Here is a 23,688-nt window from a genome sequence, read left to right on the forward strand (position 1 = left end):
GAAATAAATGGTATTGTATTTTTATACACATTTATTGTCAATGTATGGAAATTCAGTTAATTTTTCTGTGTTGAATCTTGTATCCTGCTAACTATAATGAACTCATTTTTTAGTTCCAGAGAGTTTTCAGAGAGTTCTTGGGATTTTCTAAACAAATAATCATGTCAACTGGAAATAGCAATTATTTTATTACTTCCTTCTTTTCAACTCTGTATGCCTTTGCTCTTTCCTGCCTTACTGCAGTAACTAGAACTAGAACTAGTACTAGTAACTAGAACTTCCAGTACAATATTGGATTCCAGTGGTGAGAACAAACATCCTTCTTTTTTTCCCTACTGTAGAGGGAGAGCATTTAGTCTTCTACGTATATGAAGTTAGATTTAAGGTTTTTGGTTTTTTTGTAGATGCCTATTATGAAGTTGAGAGTGTTTCCCTTTATTTCTAGTTTACTGACAGTTTAAGTCATGAACTTTATCAAAAGATTTTCTGCATCAATTGATTTGATATGATTTTTCTTCTTCAGCCTCCTGATACGGTGGATTACACTGATTTTCTAATATTGAAACATGATTTGCATTTCTAGACTAAATGCTACTTGGTCATGTTAGATTAGAATAACTAAAATTTTATTACAGATTTTTGCACCTGGGTTCATGAGATACATTAGTCTGTACTTTTCTTTTTTGTGCTTTGTCAAGCTTGGATATCAGGGTAATACAGGCCTCAGAATGAGTTGGGAAATATTCCTTCTGTTTCTATTTCCTAAGAGATTGTATCATTGTATCAAACTGGTGTTAATTCTTCGACTGTTTGGCAAAATTCTCCAGCGAAACCAGGTAGGGCTGAAGATTTCTTTTTTTTAATGCCTTTTAAATCACAAATTCAATTTTTAAATGTTACAGGGCTGGGGTGCCTGGGTGGCTCAGTTGGTTAAGTGGCTGCCTTCGGCTTGGGTCATGATCCCAGAGTCTTGTGACTGAGTCCCACATCGGGCTCCTTGCTCGGCAGGGAGCCTGCTTCTCCCTCTGCCTCTGCCTGCCTGTGCTCTCTTTCTCGCTCTCTGACAAGTAAATAAATAAAATCTAAAAAAAAAAAAAAAAGACAACCCACAAAACCAAAAAAACTAAGTTATTGGGTTACTTAAGGTATCTATTCCAATTTGGTAGTCTGGGTAGTTTTCAAAGACTTGGTCTAGTTCTTCTAAGTTATTGAATTTATGAGTGTGAAGGTGCTTGTTATTTTTTTTTTTTAAAGATTTTATTTATTTATTTGACAGACAGATCACAAGTAGGCAGAGAGGCAGGCAGAGAGAGAGGATGAAGCAGGCTCCCTGCTGAGCAGAGAGCCTGATGCAGGGCTCGATCCCAGGACCCTGGGATCATGACCTGAGCTGAAGGCAGAGGCTTAATCCACTGAGCCACCCAGGCGCCCCTGAAGGTGCTTGTTATTACCCTGTTACTCACTACAAAATCTGTAGTAATATCCCTTGTTTTATTCTTGATATTGGTGATTTATGTCATCTTTGTTTTTATTGTCAATCTAGAGATTATCAATTTCATTCAATTTTTTTCTAAGAACCAGTATTCTGTTTCATTAAATTTCTTAATAATTTTCCCATTTTCAATTTCATTGATTTCTACTTATAATGATTTCCTCCATTCTGTTTGCTTTGGGTCTATTTTGTTCTTCTTTTTCCAGCATCTTGAGATAGGAATTTAAGACTGATTTGAAGCCTTTCTTCTTTTCCAATATAAGCATCTAGTGTTATAAATTTCCTTCAGAGCAGGGCTCTAGCTGCATCTCACAAATTTTAATATGTTGTGTGTCTATTTTCATTCAGTTCTATATATTTTTAAGTTTCTTTTTAGATTTCCTATTTGACCCCATCTTAGTTAAAAGTGTTTTAATTTTCAATTGTTTGTACATTTTCCTGTCATCTTTCTAGTATAGATTTCTAGTTTGGTTCCATGGTGTTCAAAGATTATACTCTGTGTAATTTTGATTCTTCTGAATTCCTTAAGATTTTATGATCCAGCATATAGTCTGTCTTGGTGATGTCTCTTTGTATGTTAATTTATTTCCACTTGAAAAAAAAGTACATTGTGCTATTGTTGGGTTGAATGCTCTACAAGTATAAAATAGAACTTGGTAGCTTGGGATGGTGCTCAGCTATTCTGTATCATTGCTCATTTCTGTTTAGCAGTTCTATCAATCACTGAGAAGTAGGGTACTGAAGTCCCAAACTATACTTGTGGATTTGATTTATCCTTTCAGCTCTGTTTCCACTTGATATATTTTGAAACTCCATTGTTGGCATATACCCAATTACGACTGCAGTAACTCCTTACAGGAGTGATTCTATTGTTATTATATAATGTCTTTGTCTCTTTGTCCTTAGCAATTTTATTTGCTCTGCTAACAACAGATTCTTTTAGCTTACTTTGCTTGAGAATGTCTTTATTTCCCCCTTGAAGGGCAGTTTAATTGGATAAAGGATTCAGGATTGACAGTTCTTTTCCTTTAGCACTTGAAAAATCCTGTCATTTTCTTCCGTACTCCATGGTTTCAGATGAGGGATCTGATATCATTCAAATTGGTGCTGCTTTATAGGTAATATGTCATTTCTCTCTCAATAAAGAATTGTTTTGTCTTTTACTTTCAGAAATTTAATAATATTGCTTGGGGAAGATTTGTTTATCCTAGTTGGGGATTTGCTCAGCTTCTTACATCTGTAGGTTTATGTCCCTTGCCAAATATATAAAGTTTTCATCTATTATTTCTTCAAATAATTTTCTCACTCCCACATTCTTTCTCTTATCCTTTGGGCTCCAATGATACAAATGTTAAATCTCTTCTTATTGTTCCACAGATCCCTAAGACAGAAAAATTTTCTTCTGTCATCTCCAACTCGACCACTGAATCTACCCAGTGAATTTTAAATTTTTGTTATTTAGTATTTTCCAATTACATAATTTTCATTTGGTTATTTTTTATAACTTCTATTTCTTCACTGAGATTTTCCTTTTTCAATTCATTCAAAAGAGTTTTAATTGCTTGCTAAAGCATTTGTTTGAAGCAGCTTTAAAATCTTTCTCAGATAATTCCATTATGTAATTCATCTCGATAACAGTGGCAGCGCTGTGGCCTTACTCACTCAGGTTGTGATTTTCCTGGTTCTTGGTTATGACAAGAGATTTTTTTTTATTATATCCTGAATATTTTAATTATTTAAAAACTCTTAATAGCTTCAATTTTAGTAGGCAATAGCTCCATTTAGGATTGGCATTTAGGTTCTGGCCTACTTTTGTGGGCTTTATTTCTAATGACAGTTTGCTTTCCTGAACCCTTGTAATATTATTCCAGTATGCTTCATTGTTCTGGTGTTGATGGTACTCCTGCTCAGTCTCTCCTGGCGCTATCTTATGATAATGAAAGTTGCCTCCCTAAGCCACCTGCTATTACTGGAAGATCTCCTGAGAGTAGGTGACAGATGACACTTGTCTGGGTGTATGTTTCTAGGTGGAGGGCACAGAGATACAAAGGCCTTGTGGCTGCTACTTTGTTGGGGATAGATCGAATCACCTGCTAGTGCCCTAGTTGTTGAGTGGAACTGGGATTGTCCAAGGCTTTTTTGCCACTGATGGGTCGAACTGCCCTCCAAGTCACCTGCCCACGCTCTAGTTGTAGAATGAGGTTGGGGCAGCCTGAGGCTTCATTGTTGGCCACAGTTTACAACAGGATCCTACTGTAGCAGATCCTGAGATTCCTCTTTCCCAGTAATGTGGGGAGTGAGAGCAGGCTTTTGGTTTTTGTTTTAGCTTTTTTTTTTTGTCTATGGTGGATCTGGGAGGCAAGCATGGCCAATACCTAGCCCACAATATATGGGAGATAAAAAGAAACCCCAGGAAACCACATTGCTGCTACTTAAGTCCTGAGGTCTCTAGTTAGCTCATCTTCTTCTTTCCAGGATACAGAATCCTACCACCGTTGTAAGCTAACTAGTTTCCAGAGTATTTAATTCTATCTAGAAAGGAGGAGCAGGGAAAGGAGGGCTTATGCTATTTTATTCTGGAACTGTGCCTAAGTCACTTTTTAGTAGCTAGGGATTTTGTAATACAGTATACACTATGACAGAACCAGTATCATTAAGGTTCAACAGCTACATAGGACTGCTGTAAAGTCTAAAAGAGACTATTATGGGTTGAACTGTGTTCTTCTGAAATCCGTATGTTGAAGTCCTAACCCTTAGTACCCAAGAATTTGAACTTATTTGGAAATAGATTCTTAATCAAGTTAAAAGGATATCATTAGAGTGGGTTCTAATACAATACAACTGATGTCCTTATAAAAAGGGGAAATTTGAAGCAGGTTCACATACAGGGAGAACACTATGTGAAATGCAGGCAGACATCAGGATAATGATTCTAAGGTCAAGGAATGCTAAAAATTGCAACCACCAGAAGATAGGCATGAATGATTCTATCTTGCAGCCCTCAGAAGGAATCTACCTTACAGACATGTTGATCTTGGACTTTTACCCTCCAGAACTGTGAGATAACAAGTTTCTATTGTTTAAGCCACTTGGTTTATGGTATTTTGTTATAGCATCCCTAGAAAACTAATTTTTAACAGAGATAATGTATATAAAATATTTAACATCATGCCTGGCACACTAAGCTTTCAGTAAACAGCCACTGCTATTGTTTGTTGGTTTAACTATTGCTTATCTTACATTCTCTTGCTGGCACAAAACCAATATACTACAGTCAATAAATATTTGTGTAATATTACATAAATGAATGAAAGAATGAATGAAAGGCGTAACACTTAACTGCACATTTTTAAGGCATTTTTCCATTAGTATAAGTAAATTCCAAATGACTTAATATGAGTTAATAAGAAAGTAATATTTCTCAAAGGAAATAATCCAGCAGATTTTTTAAGTTACTCAACAGAGGAAAACTGATAACCAAGAAAAATTCTTGCACATGTGCACCAAGAAACATGTAAAAGAATGTTCAAAGCAGAACTCAAACCCAACTAAATAAATACCTATTGTCAGGAGAATTAATAATTGTGATAATATGCACACAACAGGATACTGTACAACTACATTCAACTACATGAATGAATTTCAGGAAAAAAATGTTAAATGAAAAAAACCAAGTCCCAGTCTATATACATATAATTTTTATAAGCTCAAAAATAAAACAGGATACTACATTGTGTGGGTGTATACACATAAGTGGAGAAAAGCATTTTTAAAAATCCACAGTAATGATAAATTCAAAATTCAGGATAATGGTCACCTCTGGGAGAAGGCAGAAAAAAAGGTTAGGACAGGATTGCAAACTACAGATCACAGGCTAAATCCAGTCTGCCACCTATTTTTGCATGGTCCATAAGCTAAGAATGGTTTTTCACATTTTTAAATGGTGGGAAAAAATGAAGAGAATATTTCATGACCACATGTGGTTTATAAGAAATTCAAATTTCAGTGTTCATAAATAAAGTCTTATTGGAACTCAGCTACACTCATTCATTTACACAATGTCTATATTTACTTTTGTGCCATAATTCAGTTTGCAGTTATGATAGAGACCTTATGGCTAATAAAGCCTAAAATATTTACTATCTGGCCCTTTACAGAAAAACATTTGCCAATCCCTAGATTAGAGAGCAGTATATACACCTAACTTATCAGTGCTCTGACTTCCTGAGTATATTATTTTGCTTCATAATTTACACATATATTACACATATTCATTTCTTTGTACCAAGCATGTTATTTTAGAAGGAAAAGAGAGTACTTTTTAGAGAACTGAAAAAAATTTTTTAAATAAACAATTTAGTATTAAATAACTAACTTGCTATTATGATACTTTTTTTTTTTTTTTAAAGATTTTATTTATTTATTTGACAGAGAGAGAGATCACAAGCAGGCGGAGAGTCAGGCAAAGAGAGAGAGAGAGAAGCAGGCTCCCGCCAAGCAAAGAGCCCGATGCGGGGCTCGATCCCAGGACACTGAGATCATGACCCGAGCCGAAGGCAGCGGCTTAATCCACTGAGCCACCCAGGCGCCCCTATTATGATACTTTTTAACAAGAATTAGCAAACTGTAATACCCAGGTCACATCTAGATTGCTGCCTGTTTTTGTAAACACAGTTTTTCTAGAACACAACCACATCCATTTGTTTTATAGGAGACAATATGGACTGCAAAGTCTGAAATATTTACTACTTGCTCCTTTATAGAAAAAGTCTGTCTATACCTGCTCTACAAAATTATGTCCACAAGTTTTACCTAAATTAAAGCAAATACTAATATGAGATTTAAAAAGGAACAAAGAGCATAGTAAAACACCTAAAAGCATAATCTCCAAAGCCACACATCTGGACTTACATCCTACCTCTACATTCTATGTGGTCTTAGGCAGAGTACTAAGGACTCTGAGCTGGTTTCAAAAGCTGTAACTTTGGAATAATAATTCCTATCTAAAGAATTATTGTCAGGATTAGACTCTTACTTTACTTTTTATTCATACTGTTTAGAAGAAAGCAAACCATTTGGCTGGAGTCTTCCTTTTTAGTTTCCCTGACTTTTGAAGATTTCATTTTTCATTTTTTGAAAATTCCAGTGACCCAGAGAAAATTTTGAATTCATATGCAAGCATATATAATTACTTTGAAATCCACATTTTCTGTAAAATTTCAATTCAAGCTAGAAATTATGTTCCAAATGCTTAAAGCCAGGGACTTCAATTTCATTTTGCCACAGAAACAATGTCATAATTCATTATGATTTCCCAAAGCACTTAATAAAACATACTGAGCAAATAATTTATAGAAGTTTTCCAATTCCAAAGGATTAATTTTTAAGACTCAGAACCTAATCTTACCTATCTAGGTTTATTTATATTGTGATTTGTAAAAGTATTAGAAAACACATATTGCTGCATGTGTCACAACCTCTTTAAAACTGCTTCTCCTTCTATCACCTTACACCAGTTAGAATGGCCAAAATTAACAGAACAGGAAACAACATGTGTTGGAGAGGATGTGGAGAAAGGGGAACCCTCTTACACTGTTGGTGGGAATGCAAGTTGGTGCAGCCTCTTTGGAGAACAGTGTGGAGATTCCTCAAGAAATTAAAAATAGAGCTTCCCTATGACCCTGCAATTGCACTCCTGGGTATTTACCCCAAAGACACAGATGTCGTGAAAAGAAGGGCCATCTGTACCCCAATGTTTATAGCAGCAATGGCCACGGTCGCCAAACTATGGAAAGAACCAAGATGCCCTTCAACGGATGAATGGATAAGGAAGATGTGGTCCATATACACTATGGAGTATTATGCCTCCATCAGAAAGGATGAATACCCAACTTTTGTAGCAACATGGACGGGACTGGAAGAGATTATGCTGAGTGCAATAAGTCAAGCAGAGTGAGTCAATTATCATATGGTTTCACTTATTTGTGGAGCATAACAAATAGCATGGAGGACAAGGGGCATTAGAGAGGAGAAGGGAATTTGGGTAAATTGGAAGGGGAGGTGAACCATGAGAGACTATGGACTCTGAAAAACAATCTGAGGGGTTTGAAGTGGCAGGGGGGTGGGAGGTTGGGGTACCAGGTGGTGGGTATTATAGAGGGCACGGCTTGCATGGAGCACTGGGTGTGGTGAAAAAATAATGAATAATGTTTCTCTGAAAATAAATAAATTGGAAAAAAAAAAACCCTGCTTCTCTTCATCAGCAAAATGGAGAGTCTGTGAGTGGTAATAAGGATAAACCACAGGATAAATGTATATACATTTTCAAACTGTACAAATGATGACTATTAATATTTATCCATAGATAATGCTGCCTTAAATCACTGATTTTAATTTTTTTCTTGAAGAGTCAGAGTTATTATAAATATTCATTATTGTATTATGCTCTAGGTACAGTTATATAAAGATTTAGCTACTTATAATGTTGAACTGAGAAGTAAAGAGAGTCACAGCCCAAATGACTACTATAAAATTAGTTCCCAGGTATTATTCCGTCCCCACTTAACTCCAGTTTCTATTCACATTCATCACATCAAGGTCTTTGTTGGTCAATCTCTTCCTGACTGTTGGATGTTATACAAAAAGAATGGCAAAAGAAACTGCAAATCTTGCCAAAGATGAAGGATGTCATAAAGATGTTGACAGTGATATTGTAAATTGTTCAAATCAGATGCAAAATCATCTCTACATATGATAGGACAAATTAAATGAATAAAAGAAAACTTCAAAGAATTATAATGTTGATTCCTCAAAGTATTTTGTTTATTAAAAAATTAAGAAATGATCTTTAGAAACTGCCAAAGTCTCAGCCATTTTTAAAAATTGGCTCTCTTTTATATTATATAGAAGTATATGTAAAATAATGAAGTGAAGGGTACACCATCTTTCATCAATTCTAATATGAATAATTTTTAACATTTTAACATCTCTGAAGTGAGGTACATCTTATAGTCAATGTCATCTTATACTCTTATAATCTCACCAACTGTTGGCCAGATATCAATTATAACATAAATGTTATGCTTGAGTGATATCTAAATTTTGTTAGTTTATCTTTCTTGTGTCAGAACTGGACAACTGTAACCTCTTAAAGTTTTGATATAAGAAATCACTTATGGGCTTGTTCAAAAGGAAACATGACCCCTGTTAGTCATTGAAAACTTTCCACTGATTCCTTTTAAGAACAAGAAAATGCTAACAATAAAACGTGCAGACTGGTGTTAACTCCTTGAGAGAAAATGCAAGAGACAAAACTGGAGTACTCTTTTTTTTTTTTTCTTAAAGATTTTATTTATTTACTTGAGAGACAGAGAGTGAGTACAAGCAGGGAGAGCAGCAGGCAGAGGGAGAGGGAGAAGCAGGCTCCCTGATGAGCAGGGAGCCCATGTGGAGCTCGATCCCAGGACCCTGAGATCATGACCTAAGCCGAAGGCAGCCAGCTTAACCAACTAAGCCACCCAGGCACCCCAACACCAGAGTACTCTTCAGAAATTCTGAAATCTCATGGAGCACTGGGTGTTGTGCATAAACAATGAATCTTGGAACACTGCACCAAAAACTGATGATATATCTTATGGTGACTAACATAATACAATTTTTAAAAAAAGGAAATAAGTGTTGAAATATCAATGCACTTGGTGCCATAGAGGATAATATTATTTGAGAAAACATGAACATCAATTACCCTAATTTAAAAAAGAAATGGTGGGACGCCTGGGTGGCTCAGTTGGTTAAGTGTCTGCCTTCAGCTCAGGTTATGATCCCAGGGTCCTGGGATGGAGTCCTGCAATAGGCTCCTTGCTCTGCAAGGAGCCTGCATCTCCCTCTGCCTGCTGCTCCCCCTGCTTGTGGTCTCTCTCTCTTTCACAAATGAATAAGTAAAATCTTTAAATCAGTAACTGGAAAGTCAAATTGTAAGTGTGAAGTAGATTTAGGAATGAATACCATCTATTTCATTCTATATTTTCCTTTTTATGGATTTATAAGAATGATATAATTAAAAAAGATAAGTCTAAAAGTTATTTCAGCAAGTATAAAAGCTAAGTCACAAAAAGTATTATATCAGTTAAACTGGCAACACTTTTTTTCCTGTTAGTCATATATAAAACAACAATATGCCTTATAATTGTATCTTGGATTTGATAAAACACATACAGTAGTCATTATATAATTCTATCAGAAAAATTACAATCCTCCCTAAATTAATTACTTTCAAATTAGCGTAGACTTAAATATAACAAAAATTATTATGAATATATGATAAAATAATTTTTATTTTTATAGAAAATAAATTTTTATTATATCTCAAGATGGAATAGATAAAACAACAAAAGCCATGTGATTAAACATCACACAGATGTGAGAGTATTTCTTCACATGCTTCTTCAATGTATTTCCAGGCTCTATTTATTGTTTTGTTTCAAGTTTTTATTTAAATTCTAGTTAGTGAACAGATATAATACTGGTTTCAGAAGCAGAATTTAGTGATTCTTCATTTACATATAATACTCAAAATAATTTTTAAACTGTATTTTTCAAGGTAAAATCCCAACCAAACCCCTTTTTCACTCTTTACTCCAAATGTGGATCTCTATTCTAGTTAGACTTACTTTAGGTGATCTTTTTCCAATTTCAACAATACTGGGCTAAGGAGTCTTCCTACATGACAAAAGGTTGAGTGACAGCACATAACACTATGGATGAGTATTCCCACAGATTTCTGATTGTGTTTTCTAGGTAGACTCTGAAGTACTTCTTGAGATGTCTACCATACTCCTCTCCTACTCTCTCCTCCCTAAGCTTCTCTAATTATTGGAGCTGATACTCTTTCTTATGGTGAGAATACAATGTCTAAACTCTGAAGTTCCTATGAAGATAAATGAAGGGCAAAATAATCAGGAAGCTTTTTGTGAGCTTTGTAACACACTGTACATTAACAATGGTAATTATTTCTATAGTTAATCATCTTCCCCCTCACAGCAGGAAACCAATTTATTCTTTCCCATTGAACCTCCCCCACATCCTCTGCACAGTCCCCAGGCCAACAAGGCAATAGAAAGGTACCATGAACTCTCCAAGAAGATAAGGGAGATGAGATTTCTGGTAAAAAAATTTCTTTGATATGACTGAAATTTAAGAGGTGAAGAAAGTAAGAAAGGAAACTCAAGAGCAGCAGTAAGAAAGCCAAAGGCTGAAAGCTTTCAGCTAAGCTAAAAAGGTTTTAATTTACCCTCCGGGCAATACAGAACCACTAAATAACTTTAAGCAAATGAGCAATGCATTCAGTTTTGCTTCGGAAAGATCACTGTGGTAGCTTAGGTAAAAGATGAATTAGAAAGATCCAAGATTAGGATACCTGGTGGCTCAGTCAGTTGCAAGTCTGACTTTGGCTCAGGTCATGATATCAGGGTCTGGGGATCAAGCCCTACACTGGACTCCCTGCTTGGTGGGGAGTCTGCCTGTCCCTCTCTCTCTGCAGCTCCTTCTATTCATGCGCCTCTCTCTTTCTCTCTCTCCCTCTCCCTCTCAAATAAATAAAATCAAGAGAGAAAGAAAGAAAGAGAGAAAGAAAGAGGGAGGGAGGGAGGGAGGAAGGAGAGAAGGGAAGGAGATAAGGGGAGAGGGGAGGGAGAAAGGGGAGGGGAAGGACAACCAAATGAGTCACCCAAGTGCCCCCAGACTACAGAAATTTAAACACTTATTCTATCATTTAGTATCTTGTAAAGCTTGACCCATTAAATTTTTTATGCCTCCATAGGATATAAAATGGGAATGTAACAGGATCTACCTCCGGGAGCTGTTGTGAGATTAGAATATAAGAATTTAGAACAACTAACATAGTAAGTACCCAATAAATGAGATGTTAACAATTATTAGTAATGTAACTATCAAACAGGGTGGAATGGAAGAAATTACTTTTGAATAGAGGAAGTCCTATTCTTCTCTGAGACTAGAGAAAACAAAAATTTGGTGCCATTATAAATATACAAGTTCAGGGGCAGAAAATGTGAGGTAATGTGGGGCTTGTAGGCCCAATTTTCTCTGTGAAATAATGATGAAATAATGATTATCTTCACAGAGAGATAAGGGGAAAGTTATTGAAGAAAATTTCCACTGTGGAAAATGAGAGAGGCTACTGACCACAAAGATATAAAAGGATTGCTAGCAGAACTGACAGCATCCCTCTTTTGGAAACTACACAAATGTCCAGCAACTGAGGAATAAATAAACTGTGATATATCCATTCAATGGAATATGACTTAATATGGAATAAAAAAGAACAAACTACTGATATAGACCAACCTCAAAAAACTATATAATGTATATAATTGATAAATAAATATAAAATCTTTACTTTCTAAAAATTTTTATTTATTTGAGTAACCTCTGCAACCAACATGGGGACTCAAACTCATGATCCCCAGATCAAGAGTCACATGCTCTTCCCACTGAGCCATCCAGATGCCCCCTACTCGTAAGATTTTTAAAAAGACAAAACTGGGGTGCCTGGGTGGCTCAGTCGGTTGAGTGTCTGCCTTCGGCTCAGGTCATGATCTCCAGGTCCTGGGATCAACTCCCGTGTCAGGCTTCCTGCTCAGCAGTGAGTCTCTGCTTCTCTCTCTCTCTCAATCTCTCTTCCCCCTCATTCCCACTGCTCATTCTCTCTCTCTCAAATAAATAAATTAAAATCTTTAATTTAAAAAAAAAGACAAAACTATACTGACAGGAAGCACATCAGTGGTTTCTGATAGTTAGCAGACTGACTGCAAAGGAACACCAAACAAACCCCAGATTTAATGAGATATAAATACCACATAACACTGTACTAATTTAAGTTGTACAACATAATGACTTGATATAGGTATATATGAAAAAATAATGATCACAAGAAGTTTGGTTAACATGAATCATCATATGTAGTTACAAATTTTGTTTTCTTATTGTGAGATGAAAAAACTTAAGTGATAATGGGATGGTGCTATACCATGATTATGGCAGTGGTTACATGACTACTTTGTCCATACTCATTGTGATATACACTTAAGACTTACAACTTTCAATGTATTTAAATTGCGTCTATTAGTAAAACCAATTTTTAAGAAAGTTCTTATTTGAAGACCTGGGTAGAATGTTGTCCTATCAAGCATGCTGATAAAGACAGTACTAAAAAGGAGCTCCTTCACCTACCCTAGTCTACTGTCCCCAGAAATAGTCCCTAAAATTATAGGCAAAGGAGGTGTGATAGGCAGAATTTTTAAAATCCCAAGGCTTCTTGCTACGCTTACTGCTCCACCAGACTTATAAATGCTACATAATTCCCAGCACTTTGTATACGATGGATTTTATCTACGCAATTAGGTGATGTTAAAGGGGATGACTGACATTATAACAGAGACATTATCCACTGGGCCTGACCAATCATAAGAACCATTTATTCATTTGTTTACATATTTATTCATTGAAAGGAGATATTTGTGAGCTATTTCTTTTTTCTTTAAACTGAAGTATAGTTGACATACAATATTATATTAGCTTCAGGTGTACAATATAGTGATTCAGCATCTATTTACATTACAAACTGATCCTATAGTTAAGTCTAATTACCATCTGTCACTATACATACTTACTACAACATAACTGACTATAAATCCTATGCCATAGTTTACACATCCCCATCACTTATTTATTTTGTAACTGTAAGTTTGTACTACTTAATTCCCTTCACTCAATTTGTCCATCCTCTCACTCTAAGCCCCTCTGGCAACCACCAATTCGTTCTCTGTATTTATGAATCTATTTCTTACTTTGATTTTGATTCCATATATAAATGAGGTCATACAGTTTATTGTCTTTCCCTGATTTATTTCATTTAGCATAACATTTTCTAGGACTATGTTGTCATGTATGTTAAGATTTCATTCTTTTTCATGGCCGAGTAGTATTCCTGTGTGTGTGTGTGTGTGTGTGTGTGTGTGCACGTTCATGCATGTGTGTACATACAATCTCTTCTTTATTCATTCATCTATGAATGGACACTTAGGTGGTTTCCATATCTTGGCTTTTGTAAATAATGCTGCAATAACCATAGAGGTGCATATATCTTTTTGAATTAGTACCCTTGTTTATTTTGGGTAAATAACCAAAAATGGAATTGCTGAGTCCGCTGACATTTCTATTTTTAATTTTCTTCCATACTATTTTCCACAGTAGCCATACCACTTTACATTACTACTCACAGCACAAGGGGTCTCTCCTCCATGTCCTCATCAACACTTGTTATTTCTTATTTGATACTACCCATTTTGACAGGTATGATGTGATATCACATGAGCTCTTTAAAATCAGAGTTTTTTCCAGCTGTATGTAGAAGTGGCAGTCAGGAACTTGAAGTATGGGAGGGGTTTGATGCACAAGAAATTATATGTTGTGGACATGAAGGGGGCCACATGGCAAAGACCTGACAGTGGTCTCTTAGAATTGAGACTGACTCCTGGTCAAAAGCTAGTCAGACAATGAAGACCTCAATCCTATTACAGCAAGAAAAAGAACCCTACCGACACCCTAAGCAGTGAAGATCTTGCCCTACTTGAGCATCAGATAAGGACACAGCTGGCTGAACCATGATTTCAGCTTTATGAGACCATGAACAGAGGATCCAGTTAAAACAGGTCAAATTGCTGACATACAGAAACTATAATAAACTTGTATTGCTTTAAGCCACTAAGTTTATGGTCATTTGTTACACAGCAATAGAAAACTAATACAGAAAGGCAAATTTTAAATAGTATCTCTATCTCATCATAAAAAAGTTCTGATTTCAAAATTAAAATCTGTAGGCCTTCCCCACAGTTAACTTTAGCTCTCACCTCTATTTACTGCCTCACATTACTAGTTAATATATTCTTATTCAATCTTAAGATGATAAATTACTATAGAGACAAACCATATGTGAGTAATCTTTAATTAAGCAACATTTCATTAATTAAGCTACTACTCCCAAAATTTTTAACTGCCTTGGTTTTAAATTAGCAGATATAAAAAACTTAATATATGAGGCAATATCCAAATATAAAATAGTAAAATAGAAATTCTTCACTCTTACATATTTCTAAGGTAAAGTTTTATGTATACATTTAGTCATCTAGGGAATGAAGAAATTCTATACAGTTTAATAAAATGAATCTTGAAGGTCTTAAAAAAATCAGTCAAAATGCACTTCTCATCTCTAAGGATTTTTTTTTAATGCTAACAAGATAAAAATACTAAATTCTGTTTGTAAGATGGCAGCGTGACACTATAGCTTCTCTTCTTGCAAAATCCTAGAAGAAAGCCATTTAAAGTGAATATATATTAGGACTCAAAAACAAGCAAAAGTCTTGGTAGTTCCAAGTACAGAAGGAATCCAGAGATAAAGAAAAGTACACAAAATCAGTTTTAACTAAGAAACTTTATTAGCAAAAGCATGTCAGATAGAATACTATCACAGAAGGTATGAGCAACATGAAGCATGCTCTCAGACTTCTTGGAATCTAAAAACATGAGAAGGTCTAGAAGCAGATAACAGTGGTTGCAGTAAGAGGGTTACCTCTATTGCATTACTCATCTCCACAAGCCAGAAAGTAGTCAGTCACCTTCAGATAGGAGTGATCAGAGAGGGCATAGTGGTAAAAGACCGGCTAATCCTCTGAATAACTGGTTATAATGAAGAAGAATGACAGTCTCCTTAGCCCAGAAAATAAATTTGCCTGGCAGATTATCAATACATGTACCATCCATTACTTACTCTCACTGAAAACTATGCAGGAGACAGGTCAGTAGCATTCTCCCATCTCACCAGGAGACCAAACAAAGGTAATGAGCAAAAAACAGCTACTCCCAATAAGAATATTTGTCAAGAACACCAAGAATTTGATGAACGCCAACACTGTGAAACAGAGAACTCAAAAACAGAGAAAACTAATGACAGCAAACTAAAAACAAGATTTTGTAGTAACTGTAGTATTATCAGAGAAATGAGAATATGATTAAGGAGATTTAGGGGAAAACTAATTACAATTCATGGACATGAAAACACAAGTTTCTAAATGAAAAGAAAAAACTCATTAGGTGGGCTGAACTATAGAGTAGATAATACTTAAGAATATATTAGTGAGCTAAACACCAGATCTAGGAATATTTCTAAAATACAGTAGTAAGAGAGAAAGGGATAAAAAGGATGAGAAAGGGACAAAAGGTTTGAAACAGAAGTACAGAGAAAAGCACATGTGATGAATGTTCCAATCTATCCATCTAATAGGAATTCTCTTAAGAGAAAAAGAAGAAGCAGTATTTGAAGCAATGGGGCCAAATTAGTTCTAGACTTAAGACTGTTCTGGATATGCCCAGCAGATCTTAGAAGCAAACCTTGAAAGACTCAAAAAACTATTTCCTAGTAACTGAACTGCATCCCTGAATAAAGCCCCACCATATTTAAATATGAAAAAATCCAAGATTTTTATACACACACACACACACACAATGCCTTGGCATCCAGCAAATTACTAGGTATGTGAAGAAGCAGGAAAAGACCCCAATGAGGAGAAAAAAAAATTAGAAATGACAAAGATAACAAAATTATTACAGAAGGTCATTAAAACAGCTATTATATTCAAATTCAAGAATGTAGAGAAAAGCATAAACATTATAAAAAGAGACATGGAAAATATAAAAATGACCCAAATAAACTTTAAGAAATAAAAAATGTTAAGATAAAAAAGTTTTCTGAGATTAAAAGAAACCACAATGTCTGCATGGGATTTATAGATTAGACAAAGAAGAAGACAAGATTAACGAACCTGAAGATACTGAAATAAAAGCTATTTAAAATGAAAAATATAATAAAGAGTGGAAAAAAAATGAACAGACCTTTAATGAGCTGTTGAGAGAGCATCACATGGTCTAGTGGATGGGTACTGAGAGTCTCAGAATCAAAAACAGAGAATGAAAAAATATTTTTGAATAAATAATAAATGTAATTTTTCCAAACTTGATGAAAATTATAAATCCACAGATCCAAGACACTCAATGAATTCCAACAAAATAAACATGAAGAAAACTACACAAAGCTACACTGTAACCAAACTGTGTCCATTGATATGTTAAAAGTCGGTAGAGAAGAAAGATATATTACATATACAGGAGAAAGATAAGAATGACAGTGAACTTGTCAGAAACAGACATGCCAAAAGATAACTGGAGAAACATCTTTAAAGTACTGAAAGAAAAAAATCTCAACATATAATATTACACTCACCAAGAATGTTTCTCAAAAAAGGCAAAATAATTTTTCAGACATACAAATGCTAAACATATTCACCAACTGACCACCACTACAACTTATCATTTAAGCATGAGGACAAAATAAAGAAGATTCCCAACATATCTTGGGAAGTTTCTGTCCAAAAGAATTGCCAGAGAATATTCTCCATCATAAAGAAAAATAAAGTGAGGGCAGAACAGAATGTAATGATGAGGAAAGAAATATATAAATCCTGACAAGTCTAATAATTGTTTTAAAATATTTTAAATTAAAATATGTAACTAAAATTCCAAATGCTATTAACTTTGGAGATATGGGGTAAGAGAAAACACAGGAGGTTCTCTTGTACCATCTACAGGAAGGATACAAATAGAGATTAATTCCAAAATTAGAAAAACAAATTCAGGTGTTAAAATATAAAGCATAACCATTAAAAAAAACTAAGCAATCTTTCAATGATATTATTTCAAAGAAAAATATCCTAAATTGAAATAATTACATTAACTCACAAAGATACCACTTATGAATTTACAGCAGTCACAAATGTAATCAAAACACAGTATCATATAATTGACGTATTTTCTATGTTAGTAGGATGCTTCACGGAGTGGTGAGCTGATAGAAACAATCATCAGTTGTTCTGTAGACAAAAGGTCAAAAGGCACTTTGTGTACCTCTACAAGTCAAACTATTAAGTTTTAACTACTAAAATGATCTAAAAACTGTTAATATTTTCTTGGGTACATGACTTAATTAAGTTAGCTGGCATAATGGGGGTTTTAATATACTTTTGCTTCTAATGTGCGTTTGAGAAGATAATACAGTTATACATATTTATCAAACTGTTTCCCAGTTTTCTTTCAAAATTCTTTGCTACTTAAAAGTATTTAAAACCAAAAGCATGTCTGAAAAAAAAATCTAGCAATGTAATAAACTCACTTGTTTTAATACAAATATCTAGGTTGCTAAATCTACTTCTCTTTTTAAAGGAAGAATACAGCTATGAACTTACTCCTAATTAACCAAAACATCCACAGAATTTTGCCTTGGTATAAAGAATATGGCAGAATGGTTAAGATATGGTTAAGATATATCACAACTTTATAAAGTTTAGAGTAAATGTTTGTAAAGATTTAGAATTCATTTATACCTACCTTGTTCCAGACCTTCACTTTGAATATTAATATGTTCAAAATCTCAAAAAAAAAAAAAAATCATACCATATGTCCTTCAGCTCGAGCTTTATTTTGCCGTGCTTCCCGCTTTCGCTGTAGGAACTCCTCTACTTGTTTAGCTCTTTCCACAGCTAGCTGCCCCTTTTGCCTGTGTAATTTGAACAAATAGCAAAAGTCAGAAATTCTGAACAATAAGTATTTCAAAAAGTTAAAAATTAGCCTTATTCTAAATGTTTTCTTTGTTGCAGAACAGGAAATAAAACCTTCCCCTGTAATGAAATAGCTATATATTTTATTATCTACTACCTAAATCACATTCTTCACTTTTTTTTTTTTTAATGATTTATTTACTTGACAGAGAGAGAGAGAGGGACAGGGAGAGAGGGAACACAAGCAAGGGGAGTGGGAGAAGGAGAAGCAGGCTCCCTGCTAAGCAGGGAGCCCAATGTGGGGCTCAATCCCAGGACCCTGGGATCATGACCTAAGCCACACAGGCGCCCCTCTTCACTATTTTAAAAAGAAGTAAAATCTATACTACTATTCCAAATTTTACCAAGAAGGCTTCTCTCACATTTACTTAAGTTATTCAACTTATAAACACATAAAATTGTTTTGGACTATATTTAATTATAGAAGAATCTCCATAGTGTCCAAGTAGTGAAACTCATCGTAGAACTCTGTACCAAATATATCTAAGAACCTTCTTTAAACAGCACTGAACTAAAATTAAAGCAGTATAGTAGCAATTTCAAAAATGAAATACAAATTCAAAAATGAATAAAATATTTCTGTGAGTTTTCAAAATACAGTAAAAACCAATGTCTAAATTCCTGGAGTATCATAACTATTAAAAAGTAAAATGTAAAGGTTATATTTCTGTATCTTTCACTCATAATTATAAAAGAATGTAAACATGTTGAGCTTAGACTACAAATGAAAAATACAAGGATGACTGGCTGGTTCTGTCAGTTAAGCATCAACTCTTGATTTCAGCTCAGGTCATGATCTCAGGGTTGTGAGAGCGAGGCCTGAGTTGGGCTCCACACTAAGCCTGGAGCCTGCTTAAGGTTCTCTCTCCCTGGGGCACCTGGGTGGCTCAGTGGATTTAAAGCCTCTGCCTTGGGCTCAGGTCATGATCCCAGCGTCCTGGGATCGAGCCCCACATCGGGCTCTCTGCTCTGCAGAGAGCCTGCTTCCTCCTCTCTCTCTCTCTCTCTGCCTGACTCTCTGCCTACTTGTGATCTCTGTCAAATAAATAAATAAAATCTTAAAAAAAAAAAAAAAGATTCTCTCTCCCCCTCTCCCTCTGCCCCTCCCACCCCTGCTTGCATGTGCTCCCTCTCTCTAAAATAATTTTTTTAATTTTTAAAAATTTAAGTTTTAATTGATTAATTAATTTTTTATTAAAGATTTTTATTTATTTATTTGACAGACAGAGATCACGAGTAAGCAGAGAGACAGACAGAGAGGAGGAAGCAGGCTCCCTGCTGAGCAGAGAGCCCGATGCGGGACTTGATCCCAGGACCCTGGGATCATGACCTGAGCTGAAGGCAGAGGCTTTAACCCACTGAGCCACCCAGGTGCCCTTAAGTTTTAATTTAAAATATATATATAAACAACATTTACTGAACATCTAATATATATTGTACCTGTTCTACTGTACCTAATATATATTTTGCCTTTTATATATTATGCTTGTTATATATTTTGAAAGATACAAAAATAAATAAAACGCAGCCCCAATAATCAGAGAACTCATAATATCAACTGCACTTAATTCTGGAGGTAGTTAAAAAGATGAGCAAGTGATTGTGCTTCTACTGATATTTTTGGCTACTAAGGCACACAAACTACCTACAGCTTCTCTTTAAAACCATAACTAAGATAATGAATTAAAAAAATTAAAAAATATGGGACGCCTGGGTGGCTCAGTTGGTTAAGCAGCTGCCTTCGGCTCGGGTCGTGATCCCAGCATCCTGGGATCGAGTCCCGCATTGGGCTCCTTGCTCGGCAGGGAGCCTGCTTCTCCCTCTGCCTCTGCCTGCCTCTCTGTCTGCCTGTGCTCGCTCTCTCTCCCTCTCTCTCTGACAAATAAATAAATAAAATCTTTTAAAAAAATTAAAAAATTAAAAATAAAAGACCTTAACTAAGTTATGTTCTGAATAATACATGAAGTAATATCTTTTCTGTCTTCCAGTAGTTTGTTTTTTGTTTTGTTTTGTTTTTTGTTTTTTTTTTGTCTTCCAGTAGTTTTAAACACTTCCTGATTTCCATCACTGGCATCTTCTAGGGTTAGGTAATCTCTATAGCTGGTTAAAAGCCTTTTTTTTTTAAATAAGTACTCTTTTTTCTTTTTTTTTTTTAAGATTTCATTTATTTATTTGACAGAGAGAGATCACAAGTAGGCAGAGAGGCAGACAGAGAGAGAGGGGGAAGCAGGCTCTCCACTGAGCAGAGAGCCTTATATGGGACTCGATCCCAGGACCCTGAGATCATGACCTGAGCCGAAGGCAGAGGCTTAACCCACTGAGCCACCCAGGCGCCCCTAAAAGCCTTTTATTATGACTGTCAGGTATATGTAGGTAGTTAACTCTTAATCTAGTTCCACATTACCAAATTCAGGAATGTACTTCACATAACCCACAGAGGTTTGAGTAGATTAAGAATAATGAATGAGTATTTGATTATGCCTCTGTAGTGCACATGTGCTATCCTCTAGTAGTCATATTACGCACCACATAATTATGGGATTAATATCTAGTCTGGATGCAACATATCTCCCTGGATATATCTAGAAAAGGCGTCCTAGTCAGGTATAGTCCCTTTATATATGGCTTGGCCTGAAGAGGGCCCATAATCTTTAAGAACACTCACACACTCAGACACTGAAGCTGCACTTCTACTGGCTAAGGTTCTTTTGTGGGGTCCTGGAAGTTTACAGCATCACTTACAATTAAATAAAATTGCTGATCCCTCTGCTTTGTATTCTGAATGCATCTCTAACCTTAATAAAAGTAAAACATGTTTCATTTCCCATCCTGATACCACATCCAATGTTTGTCACTCTAAATCTCCAACTGACATATTAATACAATAGTTGCATGGAATTATTTTAGTAAAACATGGTCATATGTATAATGGTTTTGATTTATAGATTTTCATACCATTCAAATCTATAAAGTATTCCCATTCTATTTATTTATGTGATTTATAGGTTTAGAGTCACTGAAAAGTCTTTTCCTAAGCTGGTTTAAATAAGTAGGTTACATAACTCATTGTTTTCAATCACAAACTTAAATCCTGTAGTGATTTTTGCTTAACATTTTTTCTTTTCCCCTCCCATTTATTAAACAAATATTGAGTGTCAACTATTTACCAATATTTTATCTGTCTTTGAAGATGTAAAGATGTATAAAGAGTTCCAAAAATTCAAGGTTGACTTAATATATACAAAAATGAGAACAATGAACCTTATTAAAAGAATAAACAAAATCATTGTAATTGATTCTATGACACCTGACAACACTTAAAAACCTATAAATATACTGCCTTTATTTCTCACATTTGTTACTACTTCGTATGTACCAAAATAAGAACTCATACTCATATTCTTATTCCTCTCTAAAACTATAAAACTGCTAGACTATTAGCACAAACTATCCATGCTACATTCAAAATAAGAACTCGTACTCATATTCTTATTCCTCTCTAAAACTATAAAACTGCTAGACTATTAGCACAAACTATCCATGCTACATTCACAAATAGTCAATTTACTCAATGGTCATTTTCTTCATTACACATTAGGAACGCATAGGCACATACTATTTTAGACAAATTAAACATTCTGTCTTCTCCATCTTTTGAGTTCCAAAATTATTCCACTTAAAATCAATAAAACAATAGTCTAAATTAATAATAAACTAATGGTAGTAATACAAACACTATATAAACCACAATTATAAAGTAAGAAATTAGGAATTTGGAAAGTAAAATATAGAGACATTAAAATGCATTAAATAGAAGGAATTATCTTTGGTGGGGCAGGGAGAAGTAAGTTCTTCCCTTTCCTTTTCTTATTACAAAGGCATGAATAAGTGCCAACATCTGGGTAGGTTACTTCACATCCATGGCTCAAATCTTTTACGCGTAAGGGATATTTAAAAATTTTGAGGGATGATTTTGAGTGATTAAGGGATAAAAACAACACAAAAATAAGTAGCAATACAGGTAGAAGAAATAATCTGAGAAATAAAAAAATGAGTCAGCATGGTTTAAGGTAAAAGAGCTGAAGTGGCACAGAATTAATGAGATGAGAAAAGAATGTAGAGGGTTTATTCATTAAGCTTTCTCCTCTGTTTAACTGGCATAATGTTGATCTGATGGAATGGAATTGCTATCAACTTTACACAAATTAAATGATGCACTACAAATTAAATGATGCACTAGAGAAAAAGACTTGGAAAAGTAAAACACAAGTGTTAAGAGGTACTCAATAGTTTTATAAAATGGTCTTACATGGCTGAGGCTCTAATAATAAAAAACTAACTGAATTTAAGATCATCAGTTACAACAGTGTACCACTCTGATCCAAGATGCTCATAGGGGGAAGGCTATGTAAATGTGGGACAGGGATAATAGACGGGAAGTCTCTGTACATTCTCCCTCAGTTTTGCTGTAAACCTAAAGCTGCTCAAAAAAAAGTCTTAAAGAGAAAGCTAATTGAAGCAGTGTGTTAAGAGACATACATGTGAAGTCAGACTGGCCAGAGTTATTGATAATAAAGGAAGAGGAAAAATAGGTAAAGCCATAAGGAGGGGAGCAGGCAAATAGGGATGATCCAAAAATATAAGGAAAAGAGAATTTGAAAGAGTGAGTTGACCATAAATATCAATTTGCTGATTCAATTTAAATTAGGGAAAAGAACTGACCAGCAAAAACAATGACATACAAATAACAATAAAACCAGTTGCATGACAGTGTGAGGAAAATGTTCTTTAATGCTAATGGCCACTAAAAAGTACAAGACAAAAGAATCATAATATTTAAATTGGAGGAGACCTTAAGTATTAACTAGTCTAACTTCTTGCTGAATAAAGCATTCCTCTATTCCCATCTGGATTTCCTGACACATGGTCATTCAAATCTCTAGATTAATAGTTTCAGTTTGAGGATATTCATTAAATCCTACGATAGGCTGGCCATTGAACAGCCCTAATACTGGGCTAAAATCAGTTACTTGACTTCTCCAAGTCATAGTAATTCTACGTGGTGGAAATATAAATTAAGTCTAATTTCTCTTTTACATGAAAAGCTATCCAATTTTTTTAGGCTTGCTCCTTTAAGCATGCTTTCTTTAATGGTGGCTAAATTCTCCCAGCTTCTTTAATTTTCCTAATAAATTATTTTAATCCTCACTAAATTCAATATTGTACAAGTGAAGCGAGTGAACTTTGGAAACAAACTGTCCAATTTCAACTCCTGGTTTTACTAATAGTTATGTGGACTTCAACAAATCATTTGTTTATGCAGTGCCTCAATTTCTTAATCTGTAAAATGGAGAATTATAATACCTGCCCCATGGCATTGGTGATAAATAAATGAGCTAATACTATGGTCAATTGCCATTATTCCCGGTAGTTATGTTCTGTAAGGTCACCATG

The 23,688-nt window shown here is 34.9% G+C and overlaps 1 protein-coding gene across 6 annotated transcripts in view; it reads right to left on the reverse strand.

Annotated features, from left to right (window-relative positions):
* NEK1 (NIMA related kinase 1) overlaps nucleotides 1–23,688 on the reverse strand; it is a 218,471-nt gene that overhangs the window by 119,143 nt on the left and 75,640 nt on the right. For all 6 annotated transcript variants that reach the window (XM_044224829.1, XM_044224832.1, XM_044224827.1 and 3 more), the window contains exon 18: nucleotides 18,071–18,173. In XM_044224829.1, the coding sequence (XP_044080764.1) occupies nucleotides 18,071–18,173 (103 nt within the window). The remainder of the gene's footprint in view (nucleotides 1–18,070; nucleotides 18,174–23,688) is intronic.

Source organism: Neovison vison, chromosome 11 (assembly GCF_020171115.1).
Source record: "Neovison vison isolate M4711 chromosome 11, ASM_NN_V1, whole genome shotgun sequence".
Classification (NCBI taxonomy): Eukaryota; Metazoa; Chordata; class Mammalia; order Carnivora; family Mustelidae; genus Neogale; species Neogale vison.